At 40.1% G+C, this 19849-nt stretch overlaps 1 protein-coding gene across 2 annotated transcripts in view; it reads left to right on the top strand.

The window, feature by feature from the left end:
* Positions 1 to 19849, top strand: part of SESTD1 (SEC14 and spectrin domain containing 1) — a 154211-nt gene that overhangs the window by 100121 nt on the left and 34241 nt on the right. For both annotated transcript variants that reach the window (XM_062188571.1, XM_062188580.1), the window contains exons 9-10: positions 5271 to 5482; positions 17605 to 17727. In XM_062188571.1, the coding sequence (XP_062044555.1) occupies positions 5271 to 5482; positions 17605 to 17727 (335 nt within the window). The remainder of the gene's footprint in view (positions 1 to 5270; positions 5483 to 17604; positions 17728 to 19849) is intronic.

The following is a 19849-nucleotide window of genomic DNA, read 5'->3' as shown; positions in this document are numbered from 1 at the left end:
ACTTTCATTCTCCTAACACATTAAAGATTGATATTACCATTATTTGTATTTGAGGAAGCCATGGCTTAGAGATACAAAATAACTTGCTCAAGATCAGGTATCTATTAACTTCTATCACTGTGTTTCAAAACAAGTCTAAATCCAAGGCCATTAGCTTTCTCTTTTGCATTCATCCATGTAAAAACACTTAGTGTACATGGTAAGTGTTCAGTGCTGTATGATATGTATAGTACAGGCAAATATCTTTAGTAATGGTTTCACAAATTCCAAGAGAAAAGTTGGAATTCTTTCCAATGGAATAACATAATTTTATTCCTAGTTAGTTTTTTCTAATAATAACTTGTAATTCTAATTGTAATATGTACCAGGCACAGTTCTAAGCATTTCACGCATTTTAGCTCATTTAGTCTTCTGCACAATCCTGTGAAGTAGGTATTTTTGTCAACCAAATTTTAAAAGTTTTTTTGTATTTTTTATTTATTTGAGTATGTATGGAAAAGGAAGATCTCTCATCTTGCTGGTTCATTCCCCCAAATGCCTGCAACAGTTAGGGCTAGACCAAGTTGCAGCCATGAACTTGGGGCCTCTCACATCCGTGGCAAAAACCCAACTACTTGATCCCTCACTTCTTGAATGCTCTCTCTTCCATCCACTGGTATACTCTCCAAGTGCTACAGTAGTTGGTAGAGCTGAAATTGGAAGCTAGTATCTAAGTCCTGCTCTCCCACATGGGTGTCAGGAACCCAATCACTGCCGTCTCTCAGGGTCTGCATTGGCAGGAAGCTGGGATTAGGAGGAGAGAGAGGACTTGAACCCTTATACCCTGATAAGGGGTATAGGTATCCCAAACCAACTTCTTAACCACTAGGCCAAACACCTACACCTGTACCTGTCATCCCAATTTTAAGATGGGAAACCTAAGCATAAAAGAGTTCAGTTACCTATGCCCATTGTACAACAGTAAATGCTAGAGTTGGAATTTGAATCAAGGCAGTTTGATTTCAAAGTATTTTCTTTGAAATATTAAATTATGTTGCTTCTTTGTTGGTGATGGTGTCCACAAGGAAAATATTAAGGGTAATGATTGTTGAAGTATTAAAGATAGATTATTCTGATATTGATTTTTATTAATATATATGAAAATAATTTGTATGAATTGTTAAAGCAGGTATTTTTTTAACTTTTATTTAATAAATATAAATTTCCGAAGTACAGCTTTTTCTCCCCATAACCTCCCTCCCACCCACAACCATCCCATCTCCCGTTCCCTCTCCCATCCCATTCACATTGATTCATTTTCATTTATCTTTATATACAGAAGATCAATTTAGTATATACTAAGTAAAGATTTCAACAGTTTGCACCCACACAGAAACACAAAGTGAAAAGTACTGTTTGAGTACTAGTTGTACCATTAATTCACATAGTACAACACATTAAGGTCAGAGATCCTCCATGGGGAGTAAGCGCACAGTGACTCTTGTTGATTTAACAATTGACACTCTTGTTTATGCCGTCAGTAATCACCAGAGGTTCTTGTCATGATTTTCCAAGGCTATGGAAGCCTCTTGAGTTCGCTAGCTCTGATCTTATTTAGACAAAGCCTCTTGAGTTCGCCAACTCTGATCTTATTTAGACAAGGTCATAGTCAAAGTGGAAGTTCACTCCTCCCTTCAGAGAAAGGTACCTGCTTCTTTGATGGCCTATTCTTTCCACTGGGATCTCACAGAGATCTTTCATTTTGGTGTTTTTTTTTTTTTTTTTTTTTTGCCAAAATGTCTTGGCTTTCCGTGCCTGAAATACTCTCATGGGCTTTTCAGCCAGATCCGAATTCCTTAAGGGCTGATTCTGAGGCCAGAGTGCTGTTTAGGACATCTGCCATTCTATGAGTCTGCTGTGTATCCTGCTTCCCATGTTGGATCATTCTCTCCTTTTTAATTCTATCAGTTAGTATTAGCAGACACTAGTCTTGTTTATGTGATCCCTTTGACTCTTAATCCTATCATTATGATCAATTGTGAACTGAAATGGAACACTTCGACTAGTGAGATGGCATTGGTACATGCCGCCTTGATAGGATTGAATTAGAATCCCCTGGCACATTTCTGATTCTACCATTTGGGGCAAGTCTGATTGAGCATGTGCCAAACTGTACATCTCTTCCCTCTCTTATTCCCACTCTTATATTTAACAGGGATCACTTTTCAGTTAAATTTAAACACCTAAGAATAATTGTGTGTTAAATTAGAGTTCAACCAATAGTATTAACTAGAACAAAAAAAAAAAATACTAAAAGGGCTAAAGTGTTAAATTGTACATCAACAGTCAGGACAAGGGCTGATCAAGTCACTGTTTCTCATAGTGTCCCTTTCACTTCAACGGGTTTCCTTTTTTGTGCTCGGTTAGTTGTCATCGATCAGGGAAAACAAATGATATTTGTCCCTTTGGGACTGGCTTAATTGACTCAGCATGATGTTTTCCAGATTCCTCCATTTTGTTGCAAATGACCGATTTCTTTCTTTCTTTTTTTTCTGCTGTATAATATTCTATAGAGTACACGTCCCATAATTTCTTTATCCAGACTACTGTTGATGGGCATTTAGGTTGATTCCATGTCTTAGCTATTGTGCATTGAGCACTTATTTTTCTAATCATACAATGTAATGAAGAGTTGGGCATTTGGCCTAGTGGTTAGGGCGCTTACTCCCCACGTTGGAGTGCCTGAGTAGTTTCTGGCTGCATTTCCTGACTCCAGCTTCCTCTTACGCAGACCCTGAGAGATGCTGTGGTTGGGTTCCTCATGCCCATGTTGGAGACCTGGTCTTAGACACCAGCTCTCAGTTTCAGCTCTGCCAGCTGATGCAGCATTTGTGGAGTGAACCCGTGGATGGAAGAGAGAGCCTCTCTCTCTCTCTCTCTCTCTCTCTCTGTGTGTGTGTGTGTGTATCTCTGTCTCTCTCTCTTCCCTTCCCTCTCATAAATAAATAAATAAATAACTGAAAATATAATGAAGAGTAAACAAACATTTTCAGTATCTTTTACATATTGATTAAGTTGTGGTAAGTTTTCTGGTGTTATATAGATCTTATTTCCTTGGAGAACAAAGATATCCTTGTAATTTCTGAGTTATTAAATATTTAGGGGCTGGTGCTTTGGTACAGTAGGTTAATCCTCTGCCCAGCACCGATATCCCATATGGGTGCCAGTTCTAGTCCTGGTTGCTCCACTTCCAATCCATCTCTCTGCTGTGGCCTAGGAAAGTAGTGGAAGATGGCCCAAGTGCTTGGGCTCCTGGGCCTGCATGGGAGACCCAGAAGAAGCTCTTGGCTCCTGGCTTCAGATTGGCACAGCTTTGGCCATTGTGCAACCGTTTGGGGAATGAATCAGTGAATGGAAGACCTTTCTGTCTGTCTCTTGCTCCAGCTGTCTGTGACTCTACCTCTCAAATAAATAAATAAAAATAAATCTTTTTCAAAAAGTATTTAGAAGGTACAATAATCACTAAAAATACTGCTTTTTTTCTCAGGTTTAATTGCATGCATATGAATCAAGAAACTTTCAAAACTTTTAAAATAAACTGTATATGCCGCTTAAATCATTTTATATGCTACTAACTCAAAGTAGGGATTGAAAGTGAATAAAGTAGGCCGGCGCCGTGGCTCAACAGGCTAATCCTCCGCCTTGCGGCGCCGGCACACCGGCTTCTAGTCCCAGTTGGGGCGCCGGATTCTGTCCCGGTTGCCCCTCTTCCAGGCCAGCTCTCTGCTGTGGCCAGGGAGTGCAGTGGAGGATGGCCCAAGTCCTTGGGCCCTGCACCCCATGGGAGACCAGGAGAAGCACCTGGCTCCTGCCATCGGATCAGCGCGGTGCGCCGGCCGCAGTGCGCCTACTGTGGCAGCTATTGGAGGGTGAACCAACGGCAAAGGAAGACCTTTCTCTCTGTCTCTCTCTCTCTCACTGTCCACTCTGCCTGTCAAAAAAAAAAAAAAAAAAAAAGAAAGTGAATAGAGAGATTTAGAACAATATTGCTAATTATAAAAAATTGGTAATGTCTTTAAAATGCAAAAATGTCTTTTTGTGTATTGAAAGTCATCTAAATTTAGGATGTTTTCCTTTGTAAAGATGAAGGAGCAGAAATCTGTATATTGTTGAGGCACCTAAATAACCAGAATCGTTTTTTTCTTTTTTAAGATTTATTTATTTATTTATTTGAGAGACAGAGAGAGAGGTCTTCCATCCTCTGGTTCATTTCCCAAATGGCCACAGCTGCTGAGCTGGGCCTAATTGAAGCTAGGAGCCAGGAGCTTCTTCCAGGTCTCCCACATAGGTGCAGGGTCCCAAGCACTTGGGCCATCTTCCGCTGCTTTCCCAGACTGGAACAGAGAGCTAGATTGGAAGTGAAGTAGCTGGGAGTCAAACTGGTGCCCAAGTGGGATGCTGGCTACAGATGGAGGCTTAACCTACTATACCACAGTGCCAGACCCAATAATCAGAATAGTTTTATCCTGGAAAAATAGTTTTTAATCTACTTATTTTTAAAACTCTTTATATCTATAAGTTTAAGTGATGCACATTCTCTAATTTTGGTTTCTCTCGTATGAGTAGATTTTCTATGTGTGGTTGCTGTAATTGAGCTCCATCCAGTGTAGTTCTCTCGCTAGTGTGGCCCTTCACAATCTACAGTCAATATGTTACAGAAATTTCTTTAAATAGAAATTATTTAAGTATTATTTTATACCAACAATAAAACTTTCTCTATTTACTGTGACCCGCACATTTATTGCACTGTTAACTTTTCTTTAAAGTGCTATGGCTGAGAATATTGATTAATACTGAAAGCCTACAACACATTGTTTGGGTTATGAGCATCAGACAGTGTATACTTTTACTCTGCAGGAAAAGATGATTGGATGACACAGTATCATGAATAATGAATTTACTGATAACTCTGTGTTTGTGTGTGTGTGTGAATACCCATCACATATGTGACATTTACTAGGTAGGATATCATATATATGCATATATATATGCATATCATATATATGGCATTTCAACACACTCTTATATATGAATATAGTACTATGTATGTACTCATATATGCCTATGTATGGTTTTTCTATTTTGATATATAAATTTTTAAATTGCATTTCGATACTTATGACCTAGTAGTTATATGGACAGGTAGGTTTTAAAAGCAGAGGTCTAGAATTGAGAAGTAAAAGTTGTATTTCTTTATGAGTATTAATTACAAGTGTCTTTCATTTGTAAAGGGCATGAATTATTATCCGAATTACAGCAGCGTCGATTTAATGGCTCAGATGGAGGGGTCTCATGGTCTCCTATGGATGATGAACTACTCGCACAGCCACAAGTTATGAAACTGTTAGATTCACTCCGAGAGCAATATACCCGCTACCAGGAGGTTTGCAGGCAGCGTAGTAAGCGCACACAGTTGGAAGAGATCCAACAGAAAGTGATGCAGGTAGGTGTTTTATTTGAATATATTTAACTTTTTAATTCTAAGTGTGTTTCTCCTGATAATTCCTATTATGTGACTGACTTTTCACTAAATCTTAATTTTCAATATAGCAAGAACCTTAGTCATATCAAACCGGCTTCTAAAACTATATTTGGTCATGTATACTTTTATACATAATATTTGCATTAGAGTTGTATTATTTATACCAGTGGTGGCATTGAACATTAAGCTCACTTTAATAGAATGAACTTCAAAAATAACCAATTGTTGGAAACATCAACAGTGGTTTCAGTGTATTCTTGAAACAACATTTGATTGTTGACATTTTATTTACTCTTAATTTTCAGCAATTGGTTAGTTTTTCTGTTAATCTGGTCATTATGAAGAGTTTTTCTATCTTAGCAAAATATTACAAGTAATGCAATGCAAACAATTTTGTTATTAAATTCATTCTTTAATGACATTGATAGAAAATATTAAATGTATTTAATTCTTAGGAATTTTTGGTTACTTTTGAAATTGAGTTTTGTGAGAAAGTAGGCTAAAAAACTAGAAATCAGTAATAAGGAAGGCATTTCTCTCATTTAGATTTTTTGTCTCTGTTGAGACTTTTTTTGTCTCTGGATTTTTGTTGAATAATTAAGAAAATAAATCTCTAAATATTTTGTTTAAAAATACAAATAAGAAATTCCCAGTATTTTTCATCTAGATTCATTGATTTATGAGTTAAATACTTACTAAGGGCTTATTACATGGGAGGCATTGTGCAGGGTTCAGTTATTAAATTGTTTTATTTTTAATTGGCACAAATTGTACATGTTTATGGGATTCTGTGTGACATTTCAGTGCATGTACACATTACGTAATCTGTCCAACCAGAAAATATATATAACCCTTCAAACATTTAACATTTATTTATGGTGAAAATTCTCAAAAATCCTTTCTTCTAATTTTGTTATAAGAGAATATACAGTGTATTACTAGTCTCTAGAGTCATCACATTGTGGAATAGGACACTGGGACTTTTTACTCCTAACTGTAGCTTAGTACCCATTAATAACCTTTCCCTGTCCCACCTGTGTCCTGCCATGTCCCAGCCATCATTCTGTTGTTAACGTGATTTAATGAGGAGAAAGCATTAAGTATCACAAGGACATGACTGAAGTGCTGTGGGCATTTATAGAAGAGGTAATTTCTGTGGCTGCAGGAAATCCAGACATAGTCAGGAAAGTAGCAGTTGTGTGTCTTGTAGAGAATGTGCTTTCATCTGGCAGTGAAGGGCTTGAAAGCAGAGCTGGCATTTTGTGATAAAGAATAGCATGAGTAAAGAGTAGCAGCATGATGTCCCAAGCTCTGTTGAAGAAAAAGGGAGTAGTCAGTGAAGTGAGCATCTGTGGTCCCTCTGAGTCTCAGAGTATGATCATTGAGCATGGTCTCAGCCCCAGTTCCTCTGGTTACCAGCTTCTAATCATGGTCACAATATTTCATGTACCTTTGTCTTCATGTATGCTTTGTCTTCTTTCTTTCCCTTATTTTCTTTTTTCCTTCTCTTCTTTCATCCAAACAGAAGTAACAGCGCCTCTTTTGTATGGGTACTGTTTGGAAAGAATCCAGCAGCTATTGTATTTAGATAGTTAAACAGAATACTTTAAAATGTTGTAGTTCAGTTGTTGACAAACCTTTTTTGTAAATATCCAAATATTTAGATTTTGTAGAATGTGTAGTCTTTGTTGTAGCTGTAGCTGCTTATCTCTGCCGTGTTAGTGTAAGAGCAGACACTGACATTGTATCAATGAATATATGTGGCCTTTACCCGGTAAAAATTTATTTCCAAAACAGGGTAGTAGGCCAGAATTGGCCTGTAGACTCGAGTTTGCTGACTGTTGAAGTTGATCATCAGGATGTTATAGAGAAAAAAAGACTGGAAGGAAGGAGTTGGATCAGGGAAGATGCTAATTCCAAGCAAAAAGGATTAAGGAAACTGAAGATTTCTGAGCATATATTAATTATATGTGACTTTTTCTATGTACTCCATTTGGGAGTTAAAGATAGTTGTATTAAACCCAATTAGTTTAAGATTACCTTTGAAAACCACAACTATAGAATAGGAAAGTGGTATAAAACTCAGATTCTGAACCCAGGTAATACACCTTCTTCTCTTCCACTTCTAATCTGCTTGACTTTTAAGGGGAGAAAGTCCTATTATCCTACTGTGCCATGATTTCCCACTCAGTAAACAAAGGATAATAATAACAGCAATGATAATAATAACTGAAAGAATTGTTGTGAGAATTAAAGAAGACAATTTTCTGAAATGTTTATTGCCTAACACATAATGAATTCTCTTTCAAAGTAACTACTTGTTTACTGTAAAGTGACATTGTGATAAGCCAGGAATATAATGGTGAGTTGAAAAATACAAGTTTCCTGAAGCAGGGTTTTTGTTTGTTTTAAAATGATTTATATAATAAAAAGGCAGAGCAACAGGGAGAGAGAGAAGTCTACCATTCACTAGTTCACTTTCCAAATGGCTGCAACAGCCAGGACTGGTCCAAGGCTAAGTCAGGAGCCAGTAACTCCATTCTAGTATCCAAGGAGGCTGCAGGGGCCCAAGCACTTAAGCCATCCCCCAGTGCCTTACCAGTTGCATTAGCATGAAGCTGTATCAGAAGTGGAACAGCCAGGCTGGAACTGGCACTCCTTATGGCATGCTAGCATTGCCCACAGTGACTTAATCTGCTGCCCTACAATGCTGGCTCCAGGTTAGGTGTTTCCTGCACCAGTTAAAATGCTGCTTAGGATACCCACATCCCATATCAGAATGCCTGGGTTCAAGTCTGTGCTATGCTTCCACTCAGTTTCCTGTATATGTGCTAGCAGCAGAAGATGGCTCAAGTACTTGAGTCTTTGTAACCCACTTGGGAGACTCCAATTGAATTCCTGACTCCCAGATTTGGTCTGGCCCAGACCTACCAGTTGTGGACATTTAGGGGAGTGAACCAGCAGATGGAAGATCTCTCCTGCCTTTCTGTCTCTTTTATCTTTCAAATAGAAATGAAAATAAATAAATAAAAAATTTAAAAATCTGCCTTCTTGGCGAATAGTTATGTAATCACTGAAACAGTTGTAAAATTGTAGCCATGCTGAGTGCCAGCCAAGATCCACAGTGGTGGTTGTATGGGTTAGGATAAATAAGAAAATAATCAGGAATGAATCATGTTTCTGGTTTGCAAGATTTGGTGTTTTTTTTTTTTTTAAAAAAGATATATTTATTTGAAAGGCAGAGTTCACAGAGAGAGAGAGAGAGATCTTCCATCTACTCCCCAAATGGCAATAATGACCAGAGCTGTGCTGGTCTGAAGTCAGGAGCTTCTTCCTGATCCCTCATGTAGGTAGGGGCCCAAGATGACTTGGGCCATCTTCTAATGCTTTCCCAGCACATTAGCAGGGAGCTGGATTAGAAGTGGAGCAGCCAGGACACTAACTGGAGCCCATATGGAATGCTGGTGTCACAGGTAGCGCTTTTACCTGCTATGCTGCAGCGCCGGCCCCAAGACTTGGTGTCTTGACCTGCAAGATGATGGAGCTAATTAGGGAATGCTAGTTGAGTTTGTACTTGAGTATGGGTGGAAAAGGATGTGCAGATGATGTGTTTGGTTCCAGACATGTTAAATTTGAGAAGTTGTGGAAGGGCAGTCTAGAACATAAATCATAATTTATACATCTGGGCTGCTGAGGTGTGTTTGTTTTCTGGGTATGAATGGTTATAAAGGGCACAGATGTGGAGAATTGCCCAGAGTTGAGAGTAGATAAGAAGAGGACTTGTTAGTCTGTACTTTGACGAACTCCAGCACTGCATGGCAAGGAAGAGGAGTGTACATTTGAGAAGACAGTGAAAGGCTGGCCAGAGGTGGAGAGAAGTGTATTACCATGAAGGCCAGGGGGAAAAAGCATTTCATGGAAAGATTTGAGAGCACTGCCTCACATGCTGGAAGGCTAAATCAAAGGAGAACTAAGATGCCTGTGTAACACAGAGACTGACGTCATTGGTCACTGTAGGGCATGGAGTGGCAGGGACAGGAGTCAAACTAGAGTGAGTTCAGGGTGCAGGAAACGCTGGGAATAGACAGCTGGTTGAGAACTTGACTCTTGAAGGAGAGAAGAAAAATAGAGTCATGGCTGTCTGAGGTGGAAAAGGGGTTTCCTAGGGCTTAACTAACACAGCAGTGCAGACTTAAGGTTTTTTTTAACTTATCTTATTTATTTGGAAGGTAGAGTGACAGGGAGAGAGACAACAGTGAGAAAGAAGTCTTCCACCTGCTGGTTCACTCCCCAAATAGCGATGGAAGTTAGTGCTGGCCCAGGCCAAAGCCAGGAGGCTGGGACTCCATATATGTCTCTCACCTGGTGGCAGGGAACCACATACTTGGGCCATCTTCTGCTGTCTTCCCAAGCTTCATTAGCAGAGACCTGGCTCGGAAGTGTTGTAGCCAGGATGTGAACTGGCACTCTGATATGGGATGTCAGCCTTGCAGACAGTGGCTTAACCCGCTGTGCCATAATGCCAGCCCCAGACTAAGTGGTTTAAACAATAGAGATTTATTTTCTCACAGTTCTGGAGACTGTCAGATTAAGGTGTCAGGAAGAAAGTCTCCTGTGGGCCATGAGGTGAGGTACCTCTCCTTGATTTGTTGATGGTTGTTTTCTTCCTGTCTTTAGTCTGTGTCTGTGTCCACATTTCTTCTCCTTATTGAGGACACCAATCATACTGGATGAGGGCCTACTCTAATGACTTCAAAGGCTTTCTCCAAATTCATGTGGTTGCATTCTGAGGTGCACAACATATTTGGGGGTGGGGAGATTCATCGTACAACAGAGGTCAGGTTTTTTTATATTTAACAGGAAAAACTTAACAGGTTTAAAGGCCAGTGAGAATTACGTGTTTGGGGGGAGGTGTTCAATGTTAACAAAGACAAGGAAATTTGATACTATGAGGCTCTTGATAAGGTGGAAGTGAATGGAATCAAAGGAGGATCAGAGAGTGGCTTTAGAATGGAAGAGAAGGAGCTCTTCCGTTGCTGCAGGAGGAAGGATGGCTGGGGTGCATTTAGAGGTGCCTCTGTGTATAAATCAGTTATCAGGAGATGAAGGAGGTCTCATGAGATGTATGTTGTTGTGGGGTAGTTAAGCAAAAGACAAAGGCGTGTGTTTGTGGTCGGAAGGTGGTGAAGAGCATCTGCACTATAAACGAAGTGCAGGTGATTTAGAATTTTCCTTGAGCGGAAGTGGAAGAGTGAAGTTAACGCAGAAATGTAGTTGTATTTTTGGGTAGCATTGATGTTGAATTTACAATGGAACCCTTCAGGCCTTGTGTATGGCTCTGACAATGCATGGCTGGCTGTTGAGGTCTAGGCACAAAGAACATAGGTTTCATCAGCAACAATTTGTGTTTTATTAAATGGGACAAATGATTGTGACACAAAGATGGAGGAGCAGATGAGTTAATGTACTGGCAAATGTGTTTTTGAGATAATGGTCCAGCTGCATTGAACTGGAGAAGGGAGAAGATGCTAATATTTATGATTCTAGTGACAGCATTGTTGAAAATAGATGAATTTCTTTTTAACTTTTATTTAGTAAATACCAATTTCCAAAGTACAGTTTATGGATTATAATGGCTTTCCCCCCCATAACTTCCCTCCCACCCACAACCCTCCCATCTCCTGCTCCCTCTCCCATTCCATTCACATCAATATTCATTTTCAATTATCTTTATATACAGAAGATCAATTTAGTATCTATTAAGTAAAGATTTCATCAGTTTGCACCCACACAGAACATAAAGTGTAAAATACTGCTTGAGTACTAGTTATAGCATTATTCACATTGAACAACACATTAAGGACAGAGATCCCACATGAGGATTAAGTGCAGTTACTCCTGTTGTTGACTTAACAAATTGACACGCTTGTTTATGGCGTCAGTAATCTCCCTAGGCTCTAGTCATGAGTTGCCAAGGCTATGGAAGCCTTTTAAGTTTGCCACCTCTGATCTTATTTAGACAAGGTCATAGTCAAAGTGGAAGTTCTCTCCTCCCTTCAGAGCAAGGTACCTCCTTCTTTGATGGCCCGTTCTTCCTACTGGGATCTCACTTGCAGAGATCTTTCATTTAAGTCCTCTTTTTTTTTTTTTTTCCCAACCAATAGTATTGAGTAGAACAACAACAAAAAAAAAATACTAAAAGGGATAAAGTATTAAATTGTACATCAACAGTTGGGACAAGGGCTGATCAAGTCACTGTTTCTAATAGTGTCCATTTCACTTAAAGAGGTTGCCTTTTTGGTGCTCGGTTAGTTGTCACCGATCAGGGAGAACATATGATATTTGTCCCTTTGGAAAAATAGATGAATTTCATTACATTGGTTTTCTATATAGGAGTTATAAGTGAATTGGTCGGAACATCAGTATTCTCTCTGTATTATTTCCTGCACTGTTTTTCACAGGTCACATATTAAGGAATTATTTCCTTCCTTGCCAAAATTACTTAAATTTAACAATAGGAAACATACTGATCATATGTTGGTCACACAGAATGTCAACTATACTGTTATCATCTTCCAAATTTGGGGAGAATGTAAAATTATTTGTTGTTTAGGTATAGGTAAAATATCTGGTTTTATGTTAAATCAGTGAAAATTGAATTATTCCAAACACCTTTGTTCACTGATACCACTGAAAACATAATACAAGAGGCCTTGAGAGCTCTGATAGATAAACTGCATGTTAAGTAGTGACCATGATGGCTAGCGCCGTGGCTCAACAGGCTAATCCTCCGCCTTGCGGCGCTAGCACACCGGTTCTAGTCCCGGTTGGGGCACCGGATTCTATCCCGTTTGCCCCTCTTCCAGGCCAGCTCTCTGCTATGGCCCGGGAGTGCAGTGGAGGATGGCCCAAGTGCTTGGGCCCTGCATCCGCATGGGAGACCAGGAGAAGCACCTGGCTCCTGGCTTTGGATCAGCAAGATGCACCGGCCGCAGCGGCCATTGGAGGGTGAACCAACGACAAAAAAGAAGACCTTTGTCTCCATCTCTCTCTCTCTCACTATCCACTCTGCCTGTCCAAAAAAAAAAAAGTGACCATGACAATAATTAGTAACTTATTCCCACAGTTCACATCGGTGGCATCAGACCTCATAGGTTATGCAAGTGTTCTCCTGACTGCTGCTTCCATTACAGTTAAAAATTAGATTTCACGTGCTTCTGGATAGCAGAGAATGTCACTTGACTGAAATGTGCTTTTGTTACTCTCATTGTTTATTGCGCAGTATATACTGCCAGCACTGCAAATGTTATTTCTAGAATCATCCATGTGCTTTTCTTCCATTGTAGAGAGGAACCATGGGTGCAAAAATAGGATACACTGTTAAGTTTGCAGCTGGAGGCTGTGTTCTCAGTTCCCCTTTCTTCAGGTCAGGTGCTTGATGCTTACTTGAATGCCCTTTTGCCTGGTTTGACTTTGGATACACACTTGCTGTTCTCTCATGGAGTCTTTTGAAATCAGCCTGGGCATGAATGAATGGTGGATGGTTACAAGCATTTTTGACCTGTGCAAACATTTGTAGTGCTATATTTTAAGACACATCTTCAAGGTTATACTTTGCGTGTAAATGTAACCATTGGCGGGGGTCACATTGTCATGGGTTGAACATAGAACTTCTTTGCAGTAAATTAATATTCAGATGGACTGAACATATTGTCCTGATTGTGTGGTAGTTTGGCAAACCACTATCATTAATGCCTTTAAATATAAGACTTGTTTACTGAAGCATGACCCTCAATTTGCATCACATTATTACAAATTGCATACATAGACTGTGCCTGCATCCCTACATCGCTGATGTTGCGTACTAAGGGAAGTTACTTTCAGCATACATAAAAGCTATATGTGCACCTGGCTGTGTAACTGCGTTTTTGTGCCAAGGAGGTCACTAATTTATTTTAGATTTATTTTTAAATGTATGACTCAACAAAGATCCTATGCTGTCTTAGTCTGTTACGTGTACTCTAGTAGGATTCTTGAAACTAGGTGATTGATTCAGAACAGAGATGTATTTTTCACAGATCTGGAGACTGGGGAGTACGAATTGGGATGCCCACATCTGGGGAGGGCTTTCTTTCTTTCTTTTTTTTTTTTTTAAGATTTATTTTATTTATTTGAGAGACAGAGTGACAGAGAGAGGTAGAGACAGAGAGAGAGGTGTTCCATCCGCTGGTTCACTCCCCAGATGGCTACAATGGCCAGAGTGGCGCCTATCCGAAGTCAGGAGCCAGGAGCTTCTTCCTGGTCTCCCATGTGGGTGCAGGGGCCCAAGCACTTGAGCCATCTTCTACTGCTTTCTCAGACCATAGCAGAGAGCTGGATCAGAAGAGGAGCGGTCAGGACTAGAACCAGCACTCACATGGGATGCTGGCACTTCAGGCCAGGGCTTTAACCCCCTGTGCCACAGTGCCAGCCCCTGGGGAGGGCTTTCTTAGTGAGTCATCCTGTGGGGGAGGGCAAAATGGCCTTAGAGCATGAGAGAAGTAGAAGGCCAATCCACTTTTTATGACAAAATTCACCCTTGAGATAATGGTATTAATCCATTCAAAAGTCATAACGAGCCCTCATGACCTAATCATTTCTTAAAGGGCCCACCGCTCAGCACATCCAACATGTGAGTTTTGGATAACACTTTCAAACCAAAGTGCATGCTGATAAGTTGTTTTTCCCCAGTTATTATGATTTATATTAACCTGCTTCTTTTGTCCATAGAGTATTCTAATATCCAAGTTTAAATGTGTGGTTGATGTTTTCTTAGGCTTCTAAAAACAATATATAATACATTATAAGTCAATTAAAAATTTTAAGATGATTATTTTTAAAATTTAGGTATTTCTAATGATTAATTGCATTGATTAAAATACTAAAGGGATTTTCAGTGTTTCTGTATCTGTATTCATAATATGTAGTAGTAAATGAGAAGTGATTGAGTCTCACTTATCCTAAACAATGTTGTTATTTGCATAAGATTCTTTTTATTTTTTAAAGATTTATTTATTTATTTGAAAGGCAGAGTTACAGAGAGAAAGAGGCAGAGAGAGAGAGAGACAAAGAGAAAGAGAAAGAGTTCTTCCATCTGTTGTACACTCCCTGCATGGCCACCATGCCTGGAGCTGCACTGATCTGAAGCCAAAAGCCAGGAGCTTCTTCCAGGTCTCCCATGAGGGTACAGGGACGCAAGCACTTGGGCCATCTTCCACTGCTTTCCCAGGCCATAGCAGAGAGCTGGATTGGAAGTGGAGCAGCCAGGACTCGAACCAGTGTCCATATGGGATGCCGGCACTGCAGGAAATAGCTCTTCCGCTATACCACAGTGCCAGCCCCTGCATAAGCTTCTTTATAACTTATTATTTTTATTTTAATCTCTTAAGGTTGGATACTTTTAAAAAATCGAGAGATCTTGTGAAAGGCAAAAGTGAGACAAACTTTATAAAGAATGGCAGGACAGAATTTGCTGGGCTACAGAAAATGTGAGAACATCAGAGTCTAACAATTACTCTCATCAGCTGTGCTATATGTGTTGGATGTATGACGGGTATAATCCTGACCATAGCCATGAATCACAGGTATATCGTTAACACCTTTTAAGGATGAGCAACCAAAGTCCTTCAACTAATAGCAGAGCTAGGATTCAGACCCACTCGTAGGCGCAGCATCACAATTAAAGTCCTGCCTACTACTTTTCCAAGACAGAACCTCTCATCTGCCTCTTTTGTGAAAGAATGATACTTCCGTAGGTAACACAGAGAAGCAGGGTCTGAGTACCCTGGCTCTCCAAACAAACCTCATACAGAAGAGTAAAGAAGGAAAGTGGAGATGTTGAGTAATAAACCCTTGCATTGTTTTTTAAAAAATTTATTTATTTATTTGAAAGGCAGAGTTACACAGAGAGTTAAGAGAGAGAGAGAGAGAGAAAGGTCTTCCATCTACTGCTTCACTCCCCAGATGGCTGCAAAGGCCAGAGCTGCGCCGATCTGAAGCCAGGAACCAGGAGCTTCCTCTGGGTTTCCCACATGGGTGCGGGGGCCCAAGAACTTGGGCCATCTTCTGCTGCTTTACCAGACTATATCAGAGAGCTGGATCAGAAGTGGAGCAGCCGGGTCTCGAACCGGTGCCCATATGGGATGCCGGCACTTCAGGCCATGGTGTTAACCCGTTGCGCCACAACACCGGCCCCATCATTGCATTCTAAAGAGCATCTAATAACAGTTTTGCCAATGAACTTAAACCCGCTGAAAACAGAGTTTAGCCAAAGAATGTTATAGCACTTAGGGCTCTTCCAGTTAACTCAGCAATGGTACTTTCACGTTTTGGTTTTTGAATTTTGATTCCTAGTATTAAATCTTATTAAGAAAAGATAAAAAATTATGAATATTTAAGATATTAGAACCTAGAGCACAAAACATAATCATATACCTATAAGCAAACACTTGCAATGTATTCAATCTCACTGTTTTTTCAGTTGGCAGAAATTTTTTTTTTTTTTGGACAGGCAGAGTGGATAGTGAGAAAGAGATGGAGAGAAAGATCTGCCTTTTTGCCGTTGATTCACCTTCCAATGGCCGCCGCAGCCGGTGCATTGCGCTGATCCGAAGCCAGGAGCCAGGTGCTTCTCCTGGTCTCCCATGCGGGTGCAGGGCCCAAGGACTTGGGCCATCCTCCACTGCCTTCCCGGGCCACAGCAGAGAGCTGGCCTGGAAGAGGGGCAACCGGGATAGAATCCGGCACCCCAACCGGGACTAGAACCCGGTGTGCCGGCGCCGCAAGGTGGAGGATTAGCCTGTTGAGCCGCGGCGCCGGCTGGCAGAAATATTTTTTAACATGATAGTTTGTGGGGGCCGTCACTGTGGCGTAGGAAGTGAGGCTGCCACCTGCGGCTCCAGCGTCCCATATGGGCGCTGGTTCCAGTCCCAGCAGCTCCACTTCCTGTCCAGCTCTCTGCTATGGCGTGGGAAAACAGTGGAAAATGGCACAGGTGGAGCTTGAGACTACTGTTTTGAGTTAACCCTTTGAGAAAGTTAACCCTTTCTCCCTTTGCATGAGAATTTGATCTCTACGTAGCTGATTAGCTCTGTTCCTCTGAAAACCTGATTTTAAAAAAAACTGAATTTCAACTGTGCCACTGAACAGTTTTGCTTACGATAAGAAGTGTTCCAAATCTGGATTGGGAGAACTATTCATATTTGATGGAAGACATAGCTTTGGGCTTCTTTGAGTTTAATGACTCAAAAAATAGGCATAGTACTATGGGATATGAGGTTTTCATGCCTGAGTGTCTCCCATATCTGCTGCATATGGATTTCATCTCCTTACACCTGCTTCAGGGACTCAACAGAACAGCAGTGCCTGATACTGCCATCCTGGCAAACTGTGACCCTCACCCTATATCCTTCTGAGCAGATTGGTGCATGAGGTCCTCTGGTAGATCTCAGTGTTCAGTTGACCCTGAGAACTCTAGAGGGTATTACAGTAGTATAATTCCACAGTTAGTTTTACATTATTTTAACTTTGTCTTAGTTACTTCATTCAGTTTTATCACTGCTTTGGGAAGAACATTAGACTCTGAGTCTAAAATGGCTTTTAGTGCTAGTTTTTCAGAGGTAGATTATGGTACCTTGGGCAAGTCACTTAATCTCTTTGAAACTCAGTTTTCTTAAGTATTAGATAAGAACTTTTACCAATGTCATTTCTGAAAGACTAATCCTATGGTTCTCTGATTTGCTTATCATCATAAGTTAGTTTTTAATCTCTTTCTATAGAAGCAGTCCAGGTTTCTTTTAGCCTGACAGATGATCAGATAGCTGGAAGCCTGTGGTGCTGCACTGTACATTCTTCCACATTTAGGTTTTCAAAATGTCACATAATAGCTGTGCATTTCTGAAAGAAACATGGACTGCTTATGCAGTAAGCGTTAAGGAATTTAAATTCAGAATCTTTGAGGAGGTTTGGGAGGGGAAAACTAATTAGAATGAAAGTTTGAAAAGCTTTTGATTATTTTGAAATTCCATCTCAACTTTGATTTACAGGTCGTGAACTGGCTTGAAGGGCCTGGATCAGAACAACTCAGAGCCCAGTGGGGGATTGGCGACTCCATTAGGGCTTCCCAGGCCCTCCAGCAGAAGCATGAAGAGATTGAAAGCCAGCACAGTGTGAGCGACTTTTTCCTTCCACAAGCTACAATGCTGTTATTAATGTGCATAATTAGGAGCATATTTGGTACTACGTGATAAGTTGTTGTCAGCTTTGGTAGGGGGTGTAAAGTATATAGTGTGATAAATACTTAGATATCATAAAGCACATTTTGACTACTTCATACATATTCATTGTAAGACTGGTTTCAATTTTGTCTCCAGTACAGTTTAATTATAATGTTATTGAAACAGTTTGTATGAAATTTTGAATGATAATACAAAAACAGAGCCTTCATATGTAGTTCTTATGACCAGAAACTTCGTTCTCAAGTTCTCAGAGGGAGGCCCTTCTCTGCTTCTTTGGGAGTAAATAGGACGATGAAACGCTTGGGAGTGATACTCCACATGATAAACACTGGTACAGTACGAGTCAGAGGACGCAGACTATTTTTCCATTACCTGTGCATTTAGGGGTTCACCTTTGTGATGGTGAAAGAAATAACCAGACAAATCACAGGTATGAAATTGAGAAATAAATTTATCCTTGAGCAGATTACAGATAAGAATTATTCAATAGAATTTAAAATTTGAAAACTTGTTATATGTAAGAAACTAATATTTGTTAAACTGCTGTGTTACTATTAGTTCTTCATTATTGAGAAAGTGATCATCTGGTTTGTGGATCGCTCCTCTTCTCCTTCAAGTCTAATTACTTCCTATAGTAATTTTCAACAGATTGAATATAAAATCAGAAAAATAAAAGTCAGTTCCAGGGGCAGATGTTTGGTGTAGTAGTTAAGATGTCCTGACTCCACTCCTGATTCCAGCTTCCTGCTAATGTGCATCCTGGAAGGCAGCAGGTGTTGGTTCAGGTAGCTAGATCCCTGACACCTACGTGGGAGTTTCAGATTGAAATCCTAACTCCTAGTTTCAGCCTGACCCATTTCTAAATGTTGTGGAATTTAGGGGGTAGATCAGTGGATGTGAACTCTTTCTGTCTTTCAAACTAAAAAAAACAAAAAACAAAAAAACTGACTCTTACTAATTTCCATAGCCTTAGCTTATTTATTTAAAAAAAAAAAAAAGAGAGAGAAATGGTTGGTAATAGTGTTAAACTGTGAGCCAGATGACATTGAAGGATCTTCTGAATGTTGCAGGTATGCAGTGCTTTTCTTTCCTCATCAGCTTGCCCAGATGAAGTGGTAATTAAAAATTGGATAGCTGTGGCCAGCACTGTGACACCACCTGTGACCGTAGCATCCCATATGAGCACTGAGTCCCAGCTGTTCTACTTCAGTCCAGCTCCCTGCTAATATGCCTATGAAAGCTGTGCTTGGGTCCCTGCCATCCACGTGGGAGACCTAAATGGATTTCCTGGCTCCTGGCTTCCACTCAGAGCAGCCCCAGCCATTGTGGCCATTTGGAGAATGAAATAGCAGGTGGAAGATCTCTGTCTCTCATCTCTCTGTAACTGCATCTCAAATAAAAAAAAAAAAAAAACCCAAAGACTCAACTTTAAAAAATATTTCTAAAAATAAATAAAAATTGAATGATATCAGGAAATGTATATTTTTAATAAATAAGATTAAAAGAAAAGAACTTTGGGAGTACATTTGAATGAGTAGATCTTACCTTTAATGGAGATGTTTTTAATGATATCTGACAATTATTTTCCTTTTTAAATATATACATTCTGTTTAGTTTCCTCATACTGCTATTTTTATAATATTCCCCAATCAGATTCAACAGTCATCAGTATTTATAGATGATCTACATACTGTACCCAAAGGGATTGTACTCTGGCTGAGGGAATAATATATTAGAAAGAGATATCACAAGATTTGAAATCATCTATAGTACATATACAGTCCTTGCAGTTTCCCCAATTAGTACTTCATGTAAATTATCAAGGAAATCTGAGACTGGTGTTGTGGCATTATGGTAAAAGCTACTGAGTGCGACTGCTAGCATCCCCTGTGGGTGCCAGTTCCTATCGTAGCTGCTCTACTTCCAATCCAGCTCCCTGCTAATGGCCTAGGAAAAACAGTGAAATATGGCCTAAAGTGTTTAGGCACTGCTACCCATGTGGGAGACCCTGTTGAATCTCCTGGCTTTGGCCTGGCCCAGCACTGGGCTTTGC

Source organism: Lepus europaeus, chromosome 1, assembly GCF_033115175.1.
Source record: "Lepus europaeus isolate LE1 chromosome 1, mLepTim1.pri, whole genome shotgun sequence".
Classification (NCBI taxonomy): Eukaryota; Metazoa; Chordata; class Mammalia; order Lagomorpha; family Leporidae; genus Lepus; species Lepus europaeus.
Note: the sequence above shows the minus strand (reverse complement) of the source record. Positions and strands in the feature narration are given on the sequence as shown.